General features: G+C 39.3%; 1 protein-coding gene across 1 annotated transcript in view; it reads left to right on the forward strand.

The window, feature by feature from the left end:
- The window catches only part of LOC122788351 (kelch-like protein 10), a 114,556-nt gene that overhangs the window by 89,918 nt on the left and 5,288 nt on the right, over window positions 1–19,350 (forward strand). Inside the window, exon 4 of the mRNA XM_044055421.1 lies at window positions 11,004–11,153. Coding sequence (XP_043911356.1) covers window positions 11,004–11,153 — 150 coding nt within the window. The remainder of the gene's footprint in view (window positions 1–11,003; window positions 11,154–19,350) is intronic.

The raw sequence follows: 19,350 nt of genomic DNA on the forward strand, positions 1-19,350 counted from the left end.
CAGATGCATATTTATAGGGATTCCATGCACACGCAAGCACACGTGTGCGCACACACACTTTTATGCAGGACTCAGATTACTTCTAAAACTTCAGCTGAAAGTAGAAAGATATCTGCAGCATATTAAAATGTAAACTGACAGAAATGTAAATGACATACAACTGAATTCTTAATACTAAATATCTGAGTTAAAATTAAACTTAAGCAAATACATTTTTGAAGACAACTGTTTCCAATTAACTAAAATATTTTCTATCGTGTATTTGTGATGGTAGACAGTAGCCAGTTTCATATTGTGAAACCTCTCACTCTGTATGGTTGAAGAATAAAGTGCAATTGAGTGAGTTGCTTACCTTAACAGTAAATCCATAAATCATGAGGAAGACAAATGCTACATTCCTTACTACTGTGTAACTTTTCCCTTCAAGTCCCATTCACCCAGAATTCCAAAGCAGTAACCCCTTCCAAAGGAATATGCATCTTCTCTTCTCAAATATTCTGAAAAATATATATATATACGTATTCATATGTAATTTTACAGCATGTGCCCTTTACCTAAAATGTTTTGAGAATGTAATTGTCTCACATGTTATCTGGCATACAGTATGACATGTTCACATTTTGGAAAATATGTCCTCGATCAGTGATGACAGACCATATTTTCTGTTAATTCTGTTTGTAAGTGAGGCCTTGCATTCCCCTTAACCACCTTTCCCTTTAGAATTAAGTGTAAAGGGAGCTGGGGGTGTCAACCCCCATTGTTCACAGAATTAACAGGAAATAAAGTTCACCAATATAGATGTTATGATATGTAATGCCATATTACGTTTTAGAGGGGTAGGTATAATAAAATAACACCCTTGAGTTTGTTTGTATTATTGATTTAAAAATGATGATTAAATCCTATAAATTATAAAAGCACGTTGTTATGGGGAACCCAATGTTTGTCATTGTCCAATCGATTTACACTCAGAATGCCATGAATGAAAGGTTGGCAACTTCTTGTAATCTTTGTTAGACTTGGACTCGTGAAAGTGTGACCACTAAACTTGTATACCCCCCCCCCCAAGTATAGATCAGTGGTGTGGGGGCTTGCCCCCATCTTGGAGTGTGCAGGGAAGCAAAATGTTTTTGAGTTTTGAGACTTCAGGAGTGCTGAAATTTTGAGATGTGACCTCCCAAGATTTTGGATATTTTGAGGTGGAATAATTACATGTTGATTAAACAAAATGCAGTTATTCATAGTAAACCTGTTATTATGTGTTTAAGTCTTGGTACCAAGAAATTTACCATGAGTTGTGTGAAGTGAAGACTGACAGGTGAATCTTGTCTTTCATGTGAAGAACCCATACCTACTTAGTTGTAATCAGACACCTGATCATAATTCTTTGTAGTACATGGACCTTCAGCTGTTCTCATTTACAGGAAAAAATAACATGAAATGTTTTACAGCTCTGAAAGCTGTTGAACACTTATCACTGCCACACACAGGCAGTAACCAGAAGCTAAGTTTTCCACGGATGACTAACAGCTTTAAAAGTTGTTAAACACTTTGGTCTGCCTTTTTATGTGTCAGAGAGGTGTTTTATACTTTTTAATGTTATTTTACTTTCCTGCTGCTGTTCTATGGTAGATGTTATGGATGCCCTAGAACAAGACCACAGCATTACAGCTCCAAAAGCCAACATAACAAACATTGTTATATACCTTAGTGAGATCAAAAGGATGTAAAACAAGTTTGCTTTTCCCAGTTTTGGAATACAGACTGTGCTTTGTGTACTACAATTTCTGTTAAGGTAGGCATGATTATTTCAGAATCAGAATCACATATATTGCCAAATATGTGCACATACAAGAAATTTGACTCCAGTTTCATTGGCTGTCCAAGTATGAATTATATAAACGACATACATACATACAACTATTAAGAATAAGACAAACAACATATATACAACTATTAAGAACAAGAAAAAAAAATGTAACTATACATATACATACAAGGTCCAAAGTGCAACTCAGTGCAAGAAATACTGAAATAAACTCTGAAAGAACCAATTATTAACAATATGTAAACAATACTGCAGAATCCTCGAAGACTTGGGAAAAAGAATACCCCAGCCTAATAAGCTGAGTTAACCATTTATAAACGTGATGACCTGTGGAAAAAAAATTGTTCTTATATCTGCTTGTTTTGGTGCGTATTAATCTATAACACCTGGCTGATGTTAATAGTTCAAAAAAATTGTGGCCTGGATGTGAAGGGTCAGTGATGATTTTCCCTGCCTTTTCATGACTCTGGAATAGTTTCTATGTAACTGCTGACACATTCTGTAAAGTTCTTCAATTACATGAACTGTAACAGAGGTAGCTGTTACAAACCTCTTCCTCTATTTATATAGAAATACATTCCAAGTAACTTATTCTTTGTTATATAGAAAAACATAATACCTCCATGAATAATAGTAATAACTAATTGAATAAAGGCTACACATCATCATAAGTAACCGATCAATAAAGCTCTCTGCAAGCAAGAAAAAGACATTAATATAGCTTCATCTATTCTTAGCAATAATCTTGAGCTAGAAAATTAACATTAAGATTTGTACAAGCATCACAGAGTTAAAGAGGGTGCTTGAGCCTATAATGGTAGGTGTTATAGTGAGTACTACACACAGCTGCACTTTCTTCTTCATTTAAATGGCTGTAACTATATGCCTTGTTAGTGAATCATGCCTCTCAGTCTGCAGGCTCTTGAAAAGAATGTTTGAACACCAAATAGCACATAACTCATCCCATGTCCAGTATGGATACAAGATACCACTCAAAAAATAAATATATAAAAAACAGAGTGACAAAGATGAATGGGAAATTATAATCACATTATTAAAAAAGACTGTGTAAAATCTGTTGACGTTAATGAAGTATATTGCAAAATTCTACCAAACAAGGTAATTTATTTTTGCTTATGAAAAAGAGAGATGTATGACGCGTGTCATATTTCTTTAGATTATCGATGCCACTAGTAATTTGTTCATATAGTGTGATTTTCTGTGTACTAGACAGATTCAAAAATCACATTTGATGACAGGGGATTCAGAAAATTGTGTAAAGGGGTAAATCAAATGTAGCAACAAGCAGCAAAAGAAAAAACAGCAAAAAAGTAATCCACAAATAAATAAAACACACTTTATTCCTCTGACGTCTCAGCCTAAGCCTTCAAGGAATAAAGAACTTTTAAAACACACAGCCTATATATACTAATCAAAGAATAATTAAACGATTAATTATAACCAAAGAAATAAAAGCAATTAAATTAACACCCTCCAGTTAAATTCTTCATTTAACCCATGAGGGAACAAGGTGTCAAATTTTAAAATGTAGGTGGCTTCCTTAGATAACAAATAATATTTAATATTGTGAGTATCAAAACAAGACAATCTTATTTTTAACAAAACTGCACCCTGAAGACCCTCATTTTTACTATCATGAAAATTTTTAAAATGCATAGCCACAGAGCTTTCCTCTTTCTTATTAATAATATCCCTAGCATGTTCCATTAATCTAAGCTTAAATGCCCTTTTAGTTTCCCCAATATAAAATTTATTACATGGGCATCTAAGTGCATAAATCACACCTTCAGAATTACAGGTAAAATGGTCACATGTATTAAAAACAACATTATTTATATGAGGAAAACTGTTGACTATGAAATTACATGCTCTGCATTTGCCACACTTAAAAGTACCACGAGGTAATATATTATATTTTAATTCAACACAGAAGGATGTAGAATGGCTCTTTTCTATTGTCTACCAAAAATTTAATCTACACAAAAGTTTAACTTCACCCCCTGGGAGACCTATTGTTTCTGGGTGTAATTATTTTTTATACAATGTAGGTCTCTTCCTACATAATTTTTTGTCTCCAACAGTTAAAACTTTACCTTCCTATATTTCTGATGTTTTTGATTTTTTGAATAAAATCAAGGATGTCGAATGGAATGACTGTATGTATTGGGTAACTCTTGATGTCAAGAGTTTGTATACGAACATAAGTCATGAGTTTGGCATGGAGGCCCTTAGATTTTTCTTGGGTGATTACCCAGTCACGGAATACATTATAGAACTGGTTTATTTTTGTTTGACACATAATTTTTTTGAATTTAAAACAATCTATATAGACAAAAACAAGGGACGGCCATGGGGGCAGCTTTTGCCCCCATGTATGCAAACTTGGCCATGGGGCTTTTTGAATCTGAATGTTTATATAGGAATTCTTTTTTTTTTGTAAATATGTTATTAGATATTATAGGTTCATTGATGATTTAATTTTTCTTGTTCAGAATGGTGAGGCCTTTGTTGACAATTTTATTTCAGAGTTACACAATAATAGAGTTTATTTGGAATTTGATGGTCTGAAGATGGGTGTTAATATTCCCTTTTTAGATGTTATGTTGAATATTAAAGATGGCAATAGATTGGAAACATCAATCAATAGAAAATTTGATGAAGGTACCCAATATGTGTATGGTGAGAGTTGTCATCCTCCTCATACACTAGAAGCTTTACCATATGGTGAAATATTGAGGGTCTCTAGATTACGTAATGTGGAATATATTCTCATGCGAGACTTAGACACTACTATTGGTATGTTTAAACGGAGGGGGTATAGTGATGAATTGATTCAAAGAAGTTATGAGAAGTTGTTCAATATAGGTGTTAGTAAAATAAGAAATAATGCACATAAAATGTTTATTTCAGCACCCAGCTTTGATATTAATAACAGTGTGAGGTGTTGTATTTTGTTACTACATATGGTAGTTTTAGTGTTGAACTGGTTAGGCTTGTTAAACATTATTGGGATTATTTTGCTTTGCTTAATAATGTGGCCTCATGGCTAGATGTTAGGTTAGGATTTTCTTATAGGAGAGGAAGGAATATTCAAAACTTTTTGGTGAGTAGCAAATTTTCTTTGCCTTTTGTAAGTCCTGAATATAATATATTACCTCGTGGTACTTTTAAGTGTGGCAAATGCAGAGCATGTAATTTATAGTCAACAGTTTTCCTCATATAAATAATGTTGTTTTTAATACATGTGACCATTTTACCTGTAATTCTGAAGGTGTGATTTATGCACTTAGATGCCCATGTAATAAATTTTATATTGGGGAAACTAAAAGGGCATTTAAGCTTAGATTAATGGAACATGCTAGGGATATTATTAATAAGAAAGAGGACAGCTCTGTGGCTATGCATTTTAAAAAATTTCATGATAGTAAAAATGAGGGGCTTCAGGGTACAGTTTTGGAAAAAATAAGATTGTCTTGTTTTGATACTCACAATATTAAATATTATTTGTTATCTAAGGAAGCCACCTACATTTTAAAATTTGACACCTTGTTCCCTCATGGGTTAAATGAAGAATTTAACTGGAGGGTGTTAATTTAATTGCTTTTATTTCTTTGGTTGTAATTAATTGTTTAATTATTCTTTGATTAGTATATATAAAAGGGGTAAATCAAGCCTGAAAATAGGGGCATCCCTCCAAAAAATGGGACAGTCTGCACAGGGGTAAATCAGGCCTGAAAATAGGAATGCCCCCCCCCCCCCATAAAGGAACAGTTTAAAGGTCTGTACTGAACAGAAATAGTAAGAAAATCACCCAAGTCAAGCCAAAGTGTGGTGTGATACTAATGAAGCAAGCCTTTTAGTACAAATGAGGCAAAACCTTACCTAGAGCTGGTCTGATGTTGGAACACATAATTCCTGGAAAATTAATGAACACAAACACAAGCTCTCAGCTTCACATATATCCTCATCTGAAAACTTGGGTGGTGCAGTGGTGCAGCAGTTAACGTTGTTGCCTCACAGCAAGAGATCCTCTGGTTCAATTCTTGGCTGGGGTGCCTTCTGTGCAGAGTTTGCATGTTCTCCCTGCATTCGTGTAGGTTTCCTGCGGGTACTCTGTTTTCCTCCCACAATCCAAAGATATGCATCTGGAGCATTTCTCCCCAGGCCTCCACTGAAAATAGGCTCTGTCCTATTCGGACGTTCCCGGCCAACAAAATTATAAATAAATAAAAATAAAAAAAATAAAACTGCTGAAGAAAATTAGCTGTAGCATTCACTGCCTTAAACAATGATATCCAGACTTTTATATATTGTAATAGTAAGAATAATGCAGGTTCTCAACTATTTGGAAGATGCTTGCTCCTTAAATGAATTTCCCTGTTTCCCTTTTGTTGGTGAAGCAAAAATTGGTCAGTCCTCTGTTAATTAAACAATAATCTGTAGCACAGAGGTTAATATGCTAATTAATGAATTCTGGGAGTGTAGTGGATAATTCAGATAGAGCTCTTATCAGATTGCCACCAGGGATCAGTTAATATGTGTGTTAACACAGCCCCATGTGGATATCTTATTGTTATTGTTATACTTGGGTTGTAATTTATTGCTGCCCTGCAATTTTGTTTTTAAGTTGAATGGATATGTTAACAAATGTACAAGAGTCTTTAGATTTCAACAATTAGTCAGAATCCAGTACTGCAAACACCCTTACATTAGCATCTCAAATTCCTCTAGATATTTAAAGAATGAAGAACTCTATGTCACTTCTAATGAATTGCTTTAGAAGGTTGAATAACTTGGTTCAGTGAAACAGCCAGAAAAAAGAAATAGCATAAAAGAAAGATTTACTTTCAAAGAAAACATATCCTGGGCTTCAGAAAGGCTCATCGTGAACCAGAAGCCCTATCTCTGAAGGTTTCTGCATCACTGTAAATCTTTCTGACTCCCAGTATGGTTTTCCACTGGTGGAGACCATAGCATGGAGAGTAGTCTTTGAAAACTGGCAAGCTGCACAATAATACGGCAGTTTGGGAGACTGGCTAATTAGCCATACATTCTCCCCAGAAGTGGTAACAGCTGCCAATTAACTCAACTCTGTCAAGTTAATTTTCGTGTCTAGGAGGAAAACTGAATGCTGTCTTTTGGTGGAATTCATCTATTCACTCCTATGGGAGTAGTAATTGTAAGTACAATGGAGGTGTGTGTGTGTGTGTGTGTGTGTGTGTGTGTGTGTGTGTGTGTGTGTATGTGTTTATATGGGAGTATTTGTCCAGATGTGTGGATGACTGTTTCCAAGAGTGTGAGCTTCTTTGTGAATGCATGTGTTTGTGTATATGGGTCTGAATATGTCTCAATCGGCGGTTCTCTCTGTTATGGTAATTGAACTACCTGCATTTGCAATTTAATCAGTAGAGAGAGTTCTTCTGAATCTTATCACTGGTCTCAAGGTAAATTATTCAAGCCTTCCTAAATAGCCATGTCTGTTATTCAGACATTATAATTCCTCGTAGATGAAGTTATATTTTTTTAGAAACATTTTTTTTCTGGAAAGAGGCTTCAAAAATCATAGAAGCTACTGACTTTTTTCTTTGTTCTTGGTGGTGTGGAGGGTGTAGGTGGAGCAAGTTTCTCTTTCATAAAGTTCAAATCTTAACCTCAGACAAATAATATACTTTAACAGACAAAGCTATAAGAGATAAACTGGTGAACAAGCACAAATGGCAGATAACTGGAGTTTGACTGGTGAGATATGAAATAACAGAAGAAAACAGATTAACCAAAAACTGCAAAATTTGTAGCTCAGTAAAAAAATTGTGAGTTTACCTCTCCTACATGGTTCTGAATAGCTTGATTTCACTACTTGCCCACAGTTTTCAAGTTAAAATTAAAAATGTTTGTGAATTACGTTACATTACATACATCAGCCAGCAGAAGGAGACTATGCATTCATTTTGTCTGTTCTTTAATGACTTTGTCTGTCTTAGCTTCTACTACCCTTTCCAGTAATTAATTTAGTTACACTTGCTAACATGCTTCCATTGTACTGACTTCTTAGATATATAATGATATGCTACTCAGTGCTACCTGCAGCAGCATAAGAAGCTCATTGTTTCTTGAAGACAGAGGGACCATGATAAAACAGTCTTTGTAACCTAGTTGAAATAATACTTTACCACTCATTGCTCTGTTTTCTGCCAGCAATTTAGCTGACATACAAATTCTACAGAAGTGTCAGATTTAATATTCTGTCCTATCAAAAAACAAAATCCATTGCCCCCCTTCTCTTACCAGAACAAACTGCTTTTTCTCATCTGCGTCTCCCTCCAAAAGCCATTACACTCTCCTTTACTAAGGTTCATAGGTAAGTGCTAGGCTAGCTGTCCTTGTGGACCATTTTAAACCTATCCAATTTCCCCTTCAGTGGTGATAATCAAGCCCTGTATTTTGTGTCTGTGAGGTAAACCCCTTAACCATTATACCAAGCCCCATACGTTAGACATCTCAGTTTCAACACTCTCACCCAAATGTTATATTCATTAACATAAACTCAGGTTTTCTTCTATGGTATTTTATATTCGAGGCTCATTACTGTGCAATAACTTACTTCCAGATATTTGATCCTTAATTTTTTTTATTCACTAGTTTAGTTCCCAAGATCACAATGTCACTGTAATCACAACTATGACAATCAAGCATTTCTCCCACACCCCTGTGAGACAGATAATCCTTCGTCTTCATAAAGACCACCCCTTTATTTCTACTCTCTTATCCTTGATTATTACATTATTTTATGTCCTAATGAATAGTATCTCAACCACCAACAGTTGCTACTTGTCTTTTAACTTCTTCTTCTTCTTCTTTCGGCTTTTTCCCGGTTAGGGGTCGCCACAGCGGATCACCTTGTCCGCACATTGATTGGCAGTGGAGTTTTACAGTGTCGAGTTGCCAGCCTGGCGCCCAACCTCCCACAGAAGGCACACTCACACGCACACCTAGGGCCAATTTAGAGTGTCCAATCCACCTGCAGCATGTCTTTGGGATGTGGGAGGAAACCGGAGCACCCGGAGGAAACCCACGCGACCACAGGGAGGACATGCAGACTCCGCACAGAAGGCACCCCAGCCGAGAATCGAACCGGAGAACCTCTTGCTGTGAGGCGGCAATGCTAACCACTGCACCACCGTGGCCGCCCCGCTACTTGTCTTTTAACAATTTGTCAAAAGTCTGTTTTTGCAGCATTATTATGTTTTTAGGTTCATAGGTGAATACTAGGCTAACTGTCCTTGCAGGTTATTTTAAGCCTAGCCGATTATCCCATTAGTATAAAAAATGATTCCTTACCTAGTTCCAAAGTCTATATTTATATACTACCCATAGGAAAGCAATTAGTTCTGGGTGTGATAGTGATTACTCCTAGGGTAATACCACTGAATATTTTTAGTGCTATTGAAGGATAGAGCACTTGGGTGCTGCCTCTGTCCATATATTGTACAGGGGCAATTCTGGGATAAACTTCCTTGTTCCCATCCATAGATCCAAGTTACATTTTTATAGTAACAGGGATGAATTTTGCTTTATATGGATGAGGAGTCTGTTACAGTGTAGTTGTAACCTCAGAGATGTACATGTCCCTCCAAACCATTTTAAGTTGCAGAAGAGGTTTAAGCCTCTGTAATGAGAATTTCTGACATACTTTGAGTTGTGGATGTGCAGTAGTGCCATCAGTATTGGGTAAGCGGATGTCTAAAAAGCCAGACTTAGGTCCCCTCTGAACAGTCTATAGGCTACTAAATACAGGGACAATATTTTGAGGCAGTTTGTGTAGGACCCTGTATTCTCTTTTTTGGAACCTCTATGGCTATTTGAGTTGTTGCACATACCTGGTCAGATACATGCAAGGGGGGGGGGCATTCATTATAAAGATTTGTCTGATGAGAGTAGAGTAAAAGGGGAATAATGACATCCATGGAACTGGAAGTTATCCCTATGCTTATAAGCTCTGCAATATACAAGAACTTTCTTGCCACTATGGACAAATATTGGTCAAATCTTAAGTCACTGTCCATGTATGTTTCCAAACCCAAACTACAGGATTGACTCTTACTGGCATATTGTCAGTGTGGCAATTTTCTGGAGTAGTGGGTTTCTCAAAGGGTACAGTATTTAGTTTTAGTCTATGGCTCTGACAGCAGTCATTTGCTTGGGGCAAGTCTTCCTCCAAAATAGGGGAATAAAACAAGACCTATGCAGAATCACCATTAGCAGTAGAGATGACTTGAACTTTTGTATAATTAGGATAGCATGCAGACATTAGTCTACTCTACTAGGAATGTAAAGTTCTAATAATGTGGCTTTCTAAGAACAGACAATTGGATAACAGCATGGCATCAGCATGCCAGACTAAACATTATTAATAAAATCATAAAATAATGTGTATTGGACTCTGAAAGCCAGGACATGATTACCTTGACTTGTTTACTGAACAGTCTTGAGCTTGACACTTAAAGAGTGCCAAAGATTAACCTTGAAAAAACAACTTGCGTGCAGAGTAGGTTTTAAAAGTCAAGAGTAAATTAACAGATTTCTAGACAGGTAAGTAGAAGATTGCTGTATAAAACAGTGACTTGCATGCAGACAATCTGCATTAGGAATTTTGATTAAATAAGCTGCAACTGGAAAAATAATTTGCAGCTACCTAACTCTGTGCCACCCATTCTAGTGAAGATGCCAATTTATATATCTAGCAGCTATTTTAGAAAAGTGGCAGCAAACTTTTTGATCTAGAAATCTGATGTTTGCTGGTTTAGAAGTACCAGACTGCATATGTATCGTTCATTTGTGGCAGTATTCACATCAGCGGAAAAACAATTGCATTATGTCCATATTGTTACATTAGAAATATAAAACTTTTAGTAAAACTGACCTAGAAGTGCCTGACCTTCCTTCTAAAAATATTTTCAACAAAGGTTAAATAAACTTTATACAGTTTGAGTGAATTCCATATTCATACTATTGACATCACATTAATTTAGCATCAGAGGGAGACTGTAACTTGAATCTAACTCTTTCTAGTTTGATCAGAATAAATTATAATGAACTGCTGCCAATAAACAGGCTTATTAGATTTCTGATTTTTTTTTTGTTGTTGTTTATTCAGGTGTACGTATGTGGTGGCTTCAATGGACACGATTGTTTATTTTCAGCTGAAACATATGATCCAGAAACCAACCAATGGACCCTGATTGCCCCAATGGCAAGTAGACGATCTGGGTTAGGTGTAATTACATATGGAAATTCTGTTTTTGCGGTAAGAAAATATGGCAAACAAAATACTTTTGATTGTTGTTTATTGTTATTCACTCTGCAAGAATAAGAAGTATAAAAAGTAATAACAATGGTACTAGAAGAAAACAACTGAAGAGAAACAACCAGGCACTGTTCAGAACGGACCCCTGTTTATATTCATTTTGCTACGCAAGACCAAGATGCTGCCATCTATAAAACAGAAAAGGTGTTCTATATTCTCTTAAATTGTTTTTCCACTATGTTTCATTGCTGAAAAAGATGCTAGAGATACTTTACATGCTGAAGGGGACAAGAGACGAGGAGACTGAATGACGAATATAATCAAAGGTTTATAGTTTCACAGGTGTGTACTGGGCTAATGGCCCTGGAGCCTTTACAAGACTAGCCCATGGAAGTGCTCTGGCATCATGCCGCCCGATGTTAGTTCCCAGTACCTCTATAAAGTAGAGCCACTGGAGTGATCCCTGGTGTGAACTTTCTATTACCCATCCACTCATCAAGATTTCCCTTGAAGTGGTTCAGTGAGGTGCTCTGCTTGACTTGTATGGGCAGTCTCTGGGTGAGGAACCTGTCCCTCCAGTATGTTCTGTTGATTGAGGTAATGAGGTTGAGGTCTGCGGAGCATGTGGTGTGGATGGATTGGGATTTCGTTAGAAGTAGCATTTCTAACACAGCTGGGCCAGACATGGCTTTGTAATTTAAGCAGAGATCGCCTCTAAGTGCAAAAGCTTGTAAAAGCTTTCGACACAATACCCCACTCGGGTATCATAGAAAAGTTCACCAGCTTAAATGTAAACCCATATGTCACAAGATGGGTTGCAAACTGGCTCAAGGACAGAACCCACAGGGTTAGAGTTGCTGGTGCCATGTCAGAATCCAAGCCGGTCACAAGCGGTGTCCCACAGGGCTCAGTCCTGGGCCCCCTCTTGTTCAGCATCTACTTTTCAGAAGTGCAGGCAAACATAGGAGGATTGTGGCTGACAAAGTTTGCAGATGACTGCAAACTGGGCGCCATAGCTGAAAATCCATCAAACACAGATATCCTTCAGAGAGGTCTCATAGAAACGGATAACTGGTGCCAGAGCCATGGCCTTAAGCTAAACGCCAAAAAATGTATAGTCATACCCTTTGGTAAAAACAAGGTAACCCCAAGTTACCACATAGGTGGCAATCCATTAAGCACAGAAGAGGTTATCAGGGACCTGGGGACCCAAGTTGACAGTAACCTTTCTTTTGACACTCACATTGCCAAAGTGGTTAGGAGGACCTTCTACATTGCCCACCTGATTATGAAGGGATTCACATCTAGATCAAGGGAGGTCATTGTTCCCCTGTACTCTTCACTTATCAGACCAATGATTGAGTACAATGCCCCATTCGGAATGTATCTTGCCCGACACCTGCAGCAATTGGAAAGACCCCAAAAGTTCCTCACCAAAAGGATAAAGGGGCTCAAAAATATGCCATATGCTGCCCGACTGAAGAAACTCCAGCTCTATTTAGTCGCATACCATCTGCTCAGAGGTGACCTGTGCCTGACATACAAGGCCATGTCCAACCCGGAATTAATGGACATGCTCCACCTCAAAAAATCCAAATCCACCAGAGCCACAAGAGCAAGAGACTTAAACCTCAACACGGATATAAATAGGACGTGCTGGAGGGACAGATTCATCACCCAGAGACTCCCTATGCTGTGGAACAGAATCCCGGTCCATGTGAGACAGAGCACCTCGCTGGCTCTGTTCAAGAGGAATCTTGACCAGTGGATGGGGGATCGTAGGTTTACCCCGGGGATCATCTCTGTATCACTGCTGGACAGAGGCACGGCAAACTAATGGGTATAGTATTCTTCAACCTAAGGGGTGGTGAAAGCCACACAACTCTGGCTAGGCTTATAAATGCCCTAGGGCAGATAGCCTAGTATGAACCTATGAACCTATAAGTAGGCAATATGAGACAGAGAATAGCTGGAGTCCTTTGAGTCTGTCTGTGTTTAATGCCTAGGATCCTCTTTGTGAGGTACTTCTGTGGCCTCTCCAGCTGTTGCAGGTGTCTAATGAGGTACATGCTAAATGGAGCATTATACTCGATGATTGGTTTAATGAGAGAAGAGCAGAGAGAGACAATGACCTCTTTCTTCCTGGATGCAAAACTCTTGGTAATGAGATGTGCCACATAGAAGGACTTTCTGACCACAGTGGCAGTATGGTGTTCAAAGGAGAGGTTGCTGTCAACCTGCGTCACCAGATCTCTTATAACGCCTTCAGTGTTGAGTGGGCTCCCATCGATGTGGTAATTACTGGGAACTAAGTTTTTTACCAGAGGGGATGACGGCGCATTTTTTGGCATTAAGCTTAAGGCCATGGGTTCGACACCAGTCACTGGTCTCAGTGAGACCTTTCTGTAGGATGTCTGCATCACATGGGGAGTTAATAATGGCTCCCAGCTTGCAGTTGTCTGTGAATTTGGTCAGCAAGAGTCCCTTTGTGTTGGCCTGGACTTCTGAGAAGTAGATGCTGAACAGGAGTTGACCCAGAACCGATCCCTGTGGGATTCCACTTGTGACTGGTCTGCAGTCTGACTTGGAGTCTACTACTTTCACACTGTGTGTTCTATGTGTGTGCCAATTTGCAACCCACCTAGTGATATAGGAGTTGATGCCTAGTTTGGTGAGTTTATTAATTCCTGAGTGAAGAATGGTATCAAAGGCCTTGGCCATATTGAGGTAGGCTATATACACTGCCTTACCTTCATCCACAGCCCTGGTGACTGACTCAAAGAAGTCAACCAGGTTGAGCAGGCATGATCTCCCTTTCACAAAGCCAAATGGCATGGAGTCTAGAGTTTGGAGATTTCCTATATCTTTGTTAATCAGGTCCATGATGATGTGCTCCATAGCTTTACATATCAGACTCATGTGGTTAATAGGGCGATAATTCCCAGGGTCTGTAGTCACTCCCCCTTTATGGAGAGGGATGACTATAGTAATAGTGCTGCAATTGGTAGGGATGAAGCCTGAGGTGATGCTGTGACTGAACAGGGCACACAGATGTGGTGCCAGTTTGCTTTGTAGTTCATGTAGAACACAGCTAGGGATATTATCAGGTCCCATGGAAGCTGTATTCTTGGCCTTGGAGAATGCAACTTTAAACTGTGCTGCAGTAATGCGGGGTGCCTGGCATTCTTACAGTATTGTGACTGGTCCTTTGGGAGGGGGGGGGGGTAAAATTGCCACTGAATCTGTCAGCCAGTAAGTTACAATATCTGTTGGCTCAGTATAGGATGTACCAAGAAAAAAGTCAGCACTCCAAATAAAACTATGAATCCGGAAAAAGTGCTAGGGCACGCTGGTTAGCAATCAGAAAGTTTATTGCAAAATAAATTAAAATCCACTCTAGGTGCTCCGCTCGAGAAACAAAGATATCAGCCCAACAAGGAAATGTGTGCCACGCCAAAAAATTATATTGTGACACGAAAGGCGTGTCACAATATAATTCTTTGGCGTGGCACACATTTCCTTGTTGGGCTGATATCTTTGTTTCTCGAGCGGAGCACCTAGAGTGGATTTTAATTTATTTTGCAATAAACTTTCTGATTGCTAACCAGCGTGCCCTAGCACTTTTTCAGTATAGGATGTACCATTGTGCAGTATCTCAGAGCAAATCTGGGTATTGCCGTGAAGGTTCTTGATATAGCTATAGAAGGCATTGTGTTTGTTTTTAGTGTCTGCCACAATTCTGCCTTCATAGCTGGCTTTAGAGGATTTGATGAGGGGATCTCAATTTTTTATTGAGGCTAATAAGGGAGTTTTTCCAGTCCTGGAACTCCTCCTTTATCTGCAACAGTTTCTTCCTTTAGTTGTAGAGTTTATTAATGGCAGGGGACCACCAGATTGACTTCCTTTTTTTGGAGGAGAGCATCTTGGTTCTGTTGGGTATGGCTAGTTCTATGCATTTATGTACATGTTCGTACAATGCACTGGTGTATGATTCGGCAGTCATGCAGCTATTTTCCATTGGCATGGGTGCCGTGAAGTTAGCTGCCTCTGTTTTTAGAATTCCAAAGTCAGCTTTGGAGAAGTTTTGCAAGGTGGTTACCTTTGCGGGAGGTGTGGGTGAGATGTAGATTTCCATGGTGATTAGTTTATGATTGGAGCTGACCAGGGAGGGATTGACTATTAGTGTAGAGTAATGGTCACCCATGTTAGTAATAACCAGGTCAAGGATGTTGCTTCTGCTAGTGATGGTCACTATGAGCTGGTCCAGGGCATTGGAATTGATGAATTCCAGGAAGTGTTGGGCCAGAGTACTTTTTCTTGAGTAGTTTTCCCAGTTGACGGAGGGGTAGTTGAAGTCTCCTAGTAAGAGAGTGTTGGTTTGGACCTTGATGGATTCCAGGGTGCTTAGGAATGTGGACTGAGAGTCTAGGGACATGGTTGGGTACCTATAGCAGGCTATGACCTGGATCGCTGTCTTACCCAATGTTAGTTGTACCTGGAGTATCTCAGATGCGTTATGCTGGGCTACTAGTCTGGAGGTGTGCATATCCTTTATGAATATGGAGACCCCCCCCCCTTTGGAGCTTCGGTCCATGTTTCAGGGCTGAAAGGTGTGGAATGAGTTATAGCCTGGTAGCACAGGGGTGCTTTCTGCCGCTTTAAACCAGGTCTGGGGTCAGCACAAATGTCGATGTTCTCCATTTTGAGGAGTGCTTCAAGCGAGAGCATCTTGAGATTTAGACTTCTAGCATTGAGCAGCATAACCCTCAAATTGCATTTATTTATAGTTGTTATGGTGGTAATTTGGTCTTTAGAACACCACCTAAAAAGGCACTATAGGGGTGCCAAGAGCCTTAGCCAGTACCCAGAAACCCAGGGGTGACAGACGCAGGCCATCTCTGGCAAAGCATTGAGGTCTGTCAATCATGTCATCCCAAGCAGACAGATACTGGATCCCCTTAGAATGACACCAGAAACTTAGCCAATTGTTAAAGTCAATAATTTTTTGTTTGTACTGCGTTATCATTCTGGGTGATGGTAGGATTCTGCTCAGGGCTAGTATCATTCCTGTCTGGGCCACTCAATCCAAGAGCTCCACCATGTCTCTTTTCATGTAGTCCAGAGAAGTGCATCTCAGGTCATTCACACTATCATGGACAATGACAGAGTCATACTTGTACTTGCTGTGAAGTGACCTGAGTGCATGTGTTATGTGTTGGATTCTGGCACCTGATAGACAGCTGACTGTTACCATCTCCTTATTCAACCTAAAGAGTGGGACATCTGTGTGCCTCACTACTGAGTCACCTACGATTAGTGTATTGGGCAAGGTGTTTAGCCTTAGGGGATTAGGTTGAGGGATACACTGTGGAGGTGAGCTGTGTGTCCTGTAGTTTGTGCTGTGTTGTGGTGGGCGTGTGCATTTCTGTCTTGGAGGCCTCCACAAATGTGGGTGTGTGGTTTGTGTTTTTATGTGAGAGCTGTGACAGTGGATGTTCTGGAGGGCTATGTGTTCCATGTGGTGTGGTGCAGGTGTTGACCTTCTCCTCTTGACCAGCTAGTTCGATCTTGGCTGGAGAGTGCATAGCTTCCAATTTAGTGATATAAGTGCATCTCTCACAAGTCTGAGTGCTGGGAGGTAAGAGGGGAGGGTTGACTATGTACATGAGGCAGTTGCTACACTTCCTCAGAATGCTCAAGTGCACCAGGTTAATAGGAGAAAGCACATGGAATTGCCCTTTAATCATACCAGGAGGAGTGGTCATACATATTAAGTACTGGAGCTATTTCCGTGAAGAATGACTAGTGCTGATGGCACTTAGGTGTGCTACAATAATTGTTACAAAAACTTGTTGAAGTGCAAAGCAATTAGGCTATTGAAGTGCAAGAGAGAAAGATCTAGCAAGATCTAAGGGAAAAACTGAACAGTAGAGTTTCTGACACCAGTAATAGTTTACCTCAGCTTGGTGCTGCTGTGCAGAGCTTAAACAAGTGCAAACCCATGCAAACGCGGGCTTTTAAACCAGAAAGTTGAAAGGGATGGCAATACTGCCCAAATAGCCAATAAACTACAATTTCTGGGCCAGAAACCACTCCTCTTGTGGTAGATAGGCTACCTAGTGCTTACCACTCCCACTGACAAGCAAGAAGGCTTCCCTCTAACACAGAAAGGATTGGGGGCTCAGAAGCTTACAAACAGTCCTGGATACAGCAAATCAGTATCTGGACTAGACTAGTTACAGGAAAGGCAGGAAACAAGCGCAAACATGGGCTTTTAAACCAGCCTAGGCTAAATCATTTAGCATACTGAAAGGAGGAAATGAAAGTGAAAACTACAATATGATGTGCAGTCAGGGTACTGGACTAAGAAGTCAGCATCATCTTTCTATTGTAAAAGATATATTCAGTTTATCTACTTCTGGTTTGATTTCCATTCCTACTTGATAACGATATGCTTCTGCTAGACTAAGCAGGGAAGTCATCTAGGATTTGTATCAGCCTCATTCCTTGATCTGTCAAAGGCCTTTGACATGGTCAACCACAAAAAGCTCATTAGCATCCTTTCCTCCCTTAATGTCAGCCATACCATTATTACATGGCTCCAAAGTTACTTATCCGACCGGCAACAAGCAGTTTGATGGCAACAATCCCTCTCCCATCTCCTCCCAGTCACCTTAGGAGTTCCCCAAGGCTCCATCCTTGGACTCCTTCTATTCTCCCTCTTTACCAACCAGCTTCACTTTGCCACCTCACATGCCACCATAATTCAATATGCAGATGACTCAAGTCTGATCTGCTCTGTGTCCTCCCTCAACGTCCTTCAAATCATAACCCAAGACTCCTTCCTGTCTGTAGAAGCCTGGCTAACCAAATCCCAACTTATACTAAATACCAATAAAACAAATCTCCTCCTCTTCTGCCCCACTAGGACTATCTCCCCTCCCCAGCCTTTCACATTTACTCCAAAAACAAAACCTTGATTACCCCTACTGACCATACCAAACTCCTAGGAGTAATAACCAACAACAACCTAAAATTTGATCTCTAAATAGATCAAACCATCAAAAAAGTACATAAAAAACTTAGCCTCCAATATAGGAACAAGCAATTTCTAACACCACAAACATAACCATTGCCAGAACCCATCTGCTATCTACACTTCTCTATGCATCACCAGTCCCATCCAACCTCCGTAAAACTGACCTTGCTAAACTGGAAGTCTGTTACAATAAAATCTCAAAATTTGCCACCAACACATCTTACAAGTCACATCACTGCTTATCTCTTAAACAGCTCAATTGGCTCAAACTCCCCTCAACTCCTACATTTCAATCAACTAACCTTAGCCCATAAAATTCTCCACCACCCAAATAACATACCAGCCCTCAAAGACCTCATTCAGCCTTACTCAGCTTCAAGATCCCTCCGCTCCAACAATAAACTTCTACTACAAGTTACTAATGCAAAAAACTCAGCAGGAGAATCCCTTTTCTCCAACTATATATCAAAGCTCTGGAATGCCCTACGAAATGCAGTAATGACCATTCCCTCATCTAAACAATTCAAAATACACCTAAAAACACATCTTGCAAGTTCCTGGCTCTGTCCCTGTTGCCCCCCAGAATAACCAACTTCCACATTACACTCTTGTCTACTAACACATCTTCTATCCCTTGCTTTAGGAACTTATGACCAGTTTTTGAAACTAAAAGATGAATGCTCTTTGCACCTGACAATTATGTGTATATATCAACTATACTTTAAATATCTCTGCATATTGATAATACTTTGCACATAACTTTTAGCCCTATTAGGCACTAGAACTATAGTTGTAATGTCTAACACCTTCAGTTTGTCAAAGGTGATGTTCCTTTAAAAAAGAAGCAGAGACTAGTGGCAGACAATCTGTGCATGTTCAGGGCAGATCCTCATGAATGGATTCTTCGGGGAGAGGTATTACTGGACATTGTCCTTTAGTGTGGTACTCCTAAACTATATTGTTTTGCATCCAATTTGAACAGGCAACTTCCCAGGTTCTGTTTCAGAGTGCAAAGTCCTCTGGCTTGGAAAATTGATGCCATGTCTTTTTACTGGAAGGAAAAGTTTTAATCACCAATTTTCTGAGGAAGTACTTACAGTTTTTCAGGAGGTCAGAAAACCCACTACTAGAAAATCCTATGTAGCTAAGTGGAAGAGA

This window comes from Protopterus annectens, chromosome 13.part0, assembly GCF_019279795.1.
Source record: "Protopterus annectens isolate FY-2018-M chromosome 13.part0, PAN1.0, whole genome shotgun sequence".
In the NCBI taxonomy this organism is placed as follows: Eukaryota; Metazoa; Chordata; order Ceratodontiformes; family Protopteridae; genus Protopterus; species Protopterus annectens.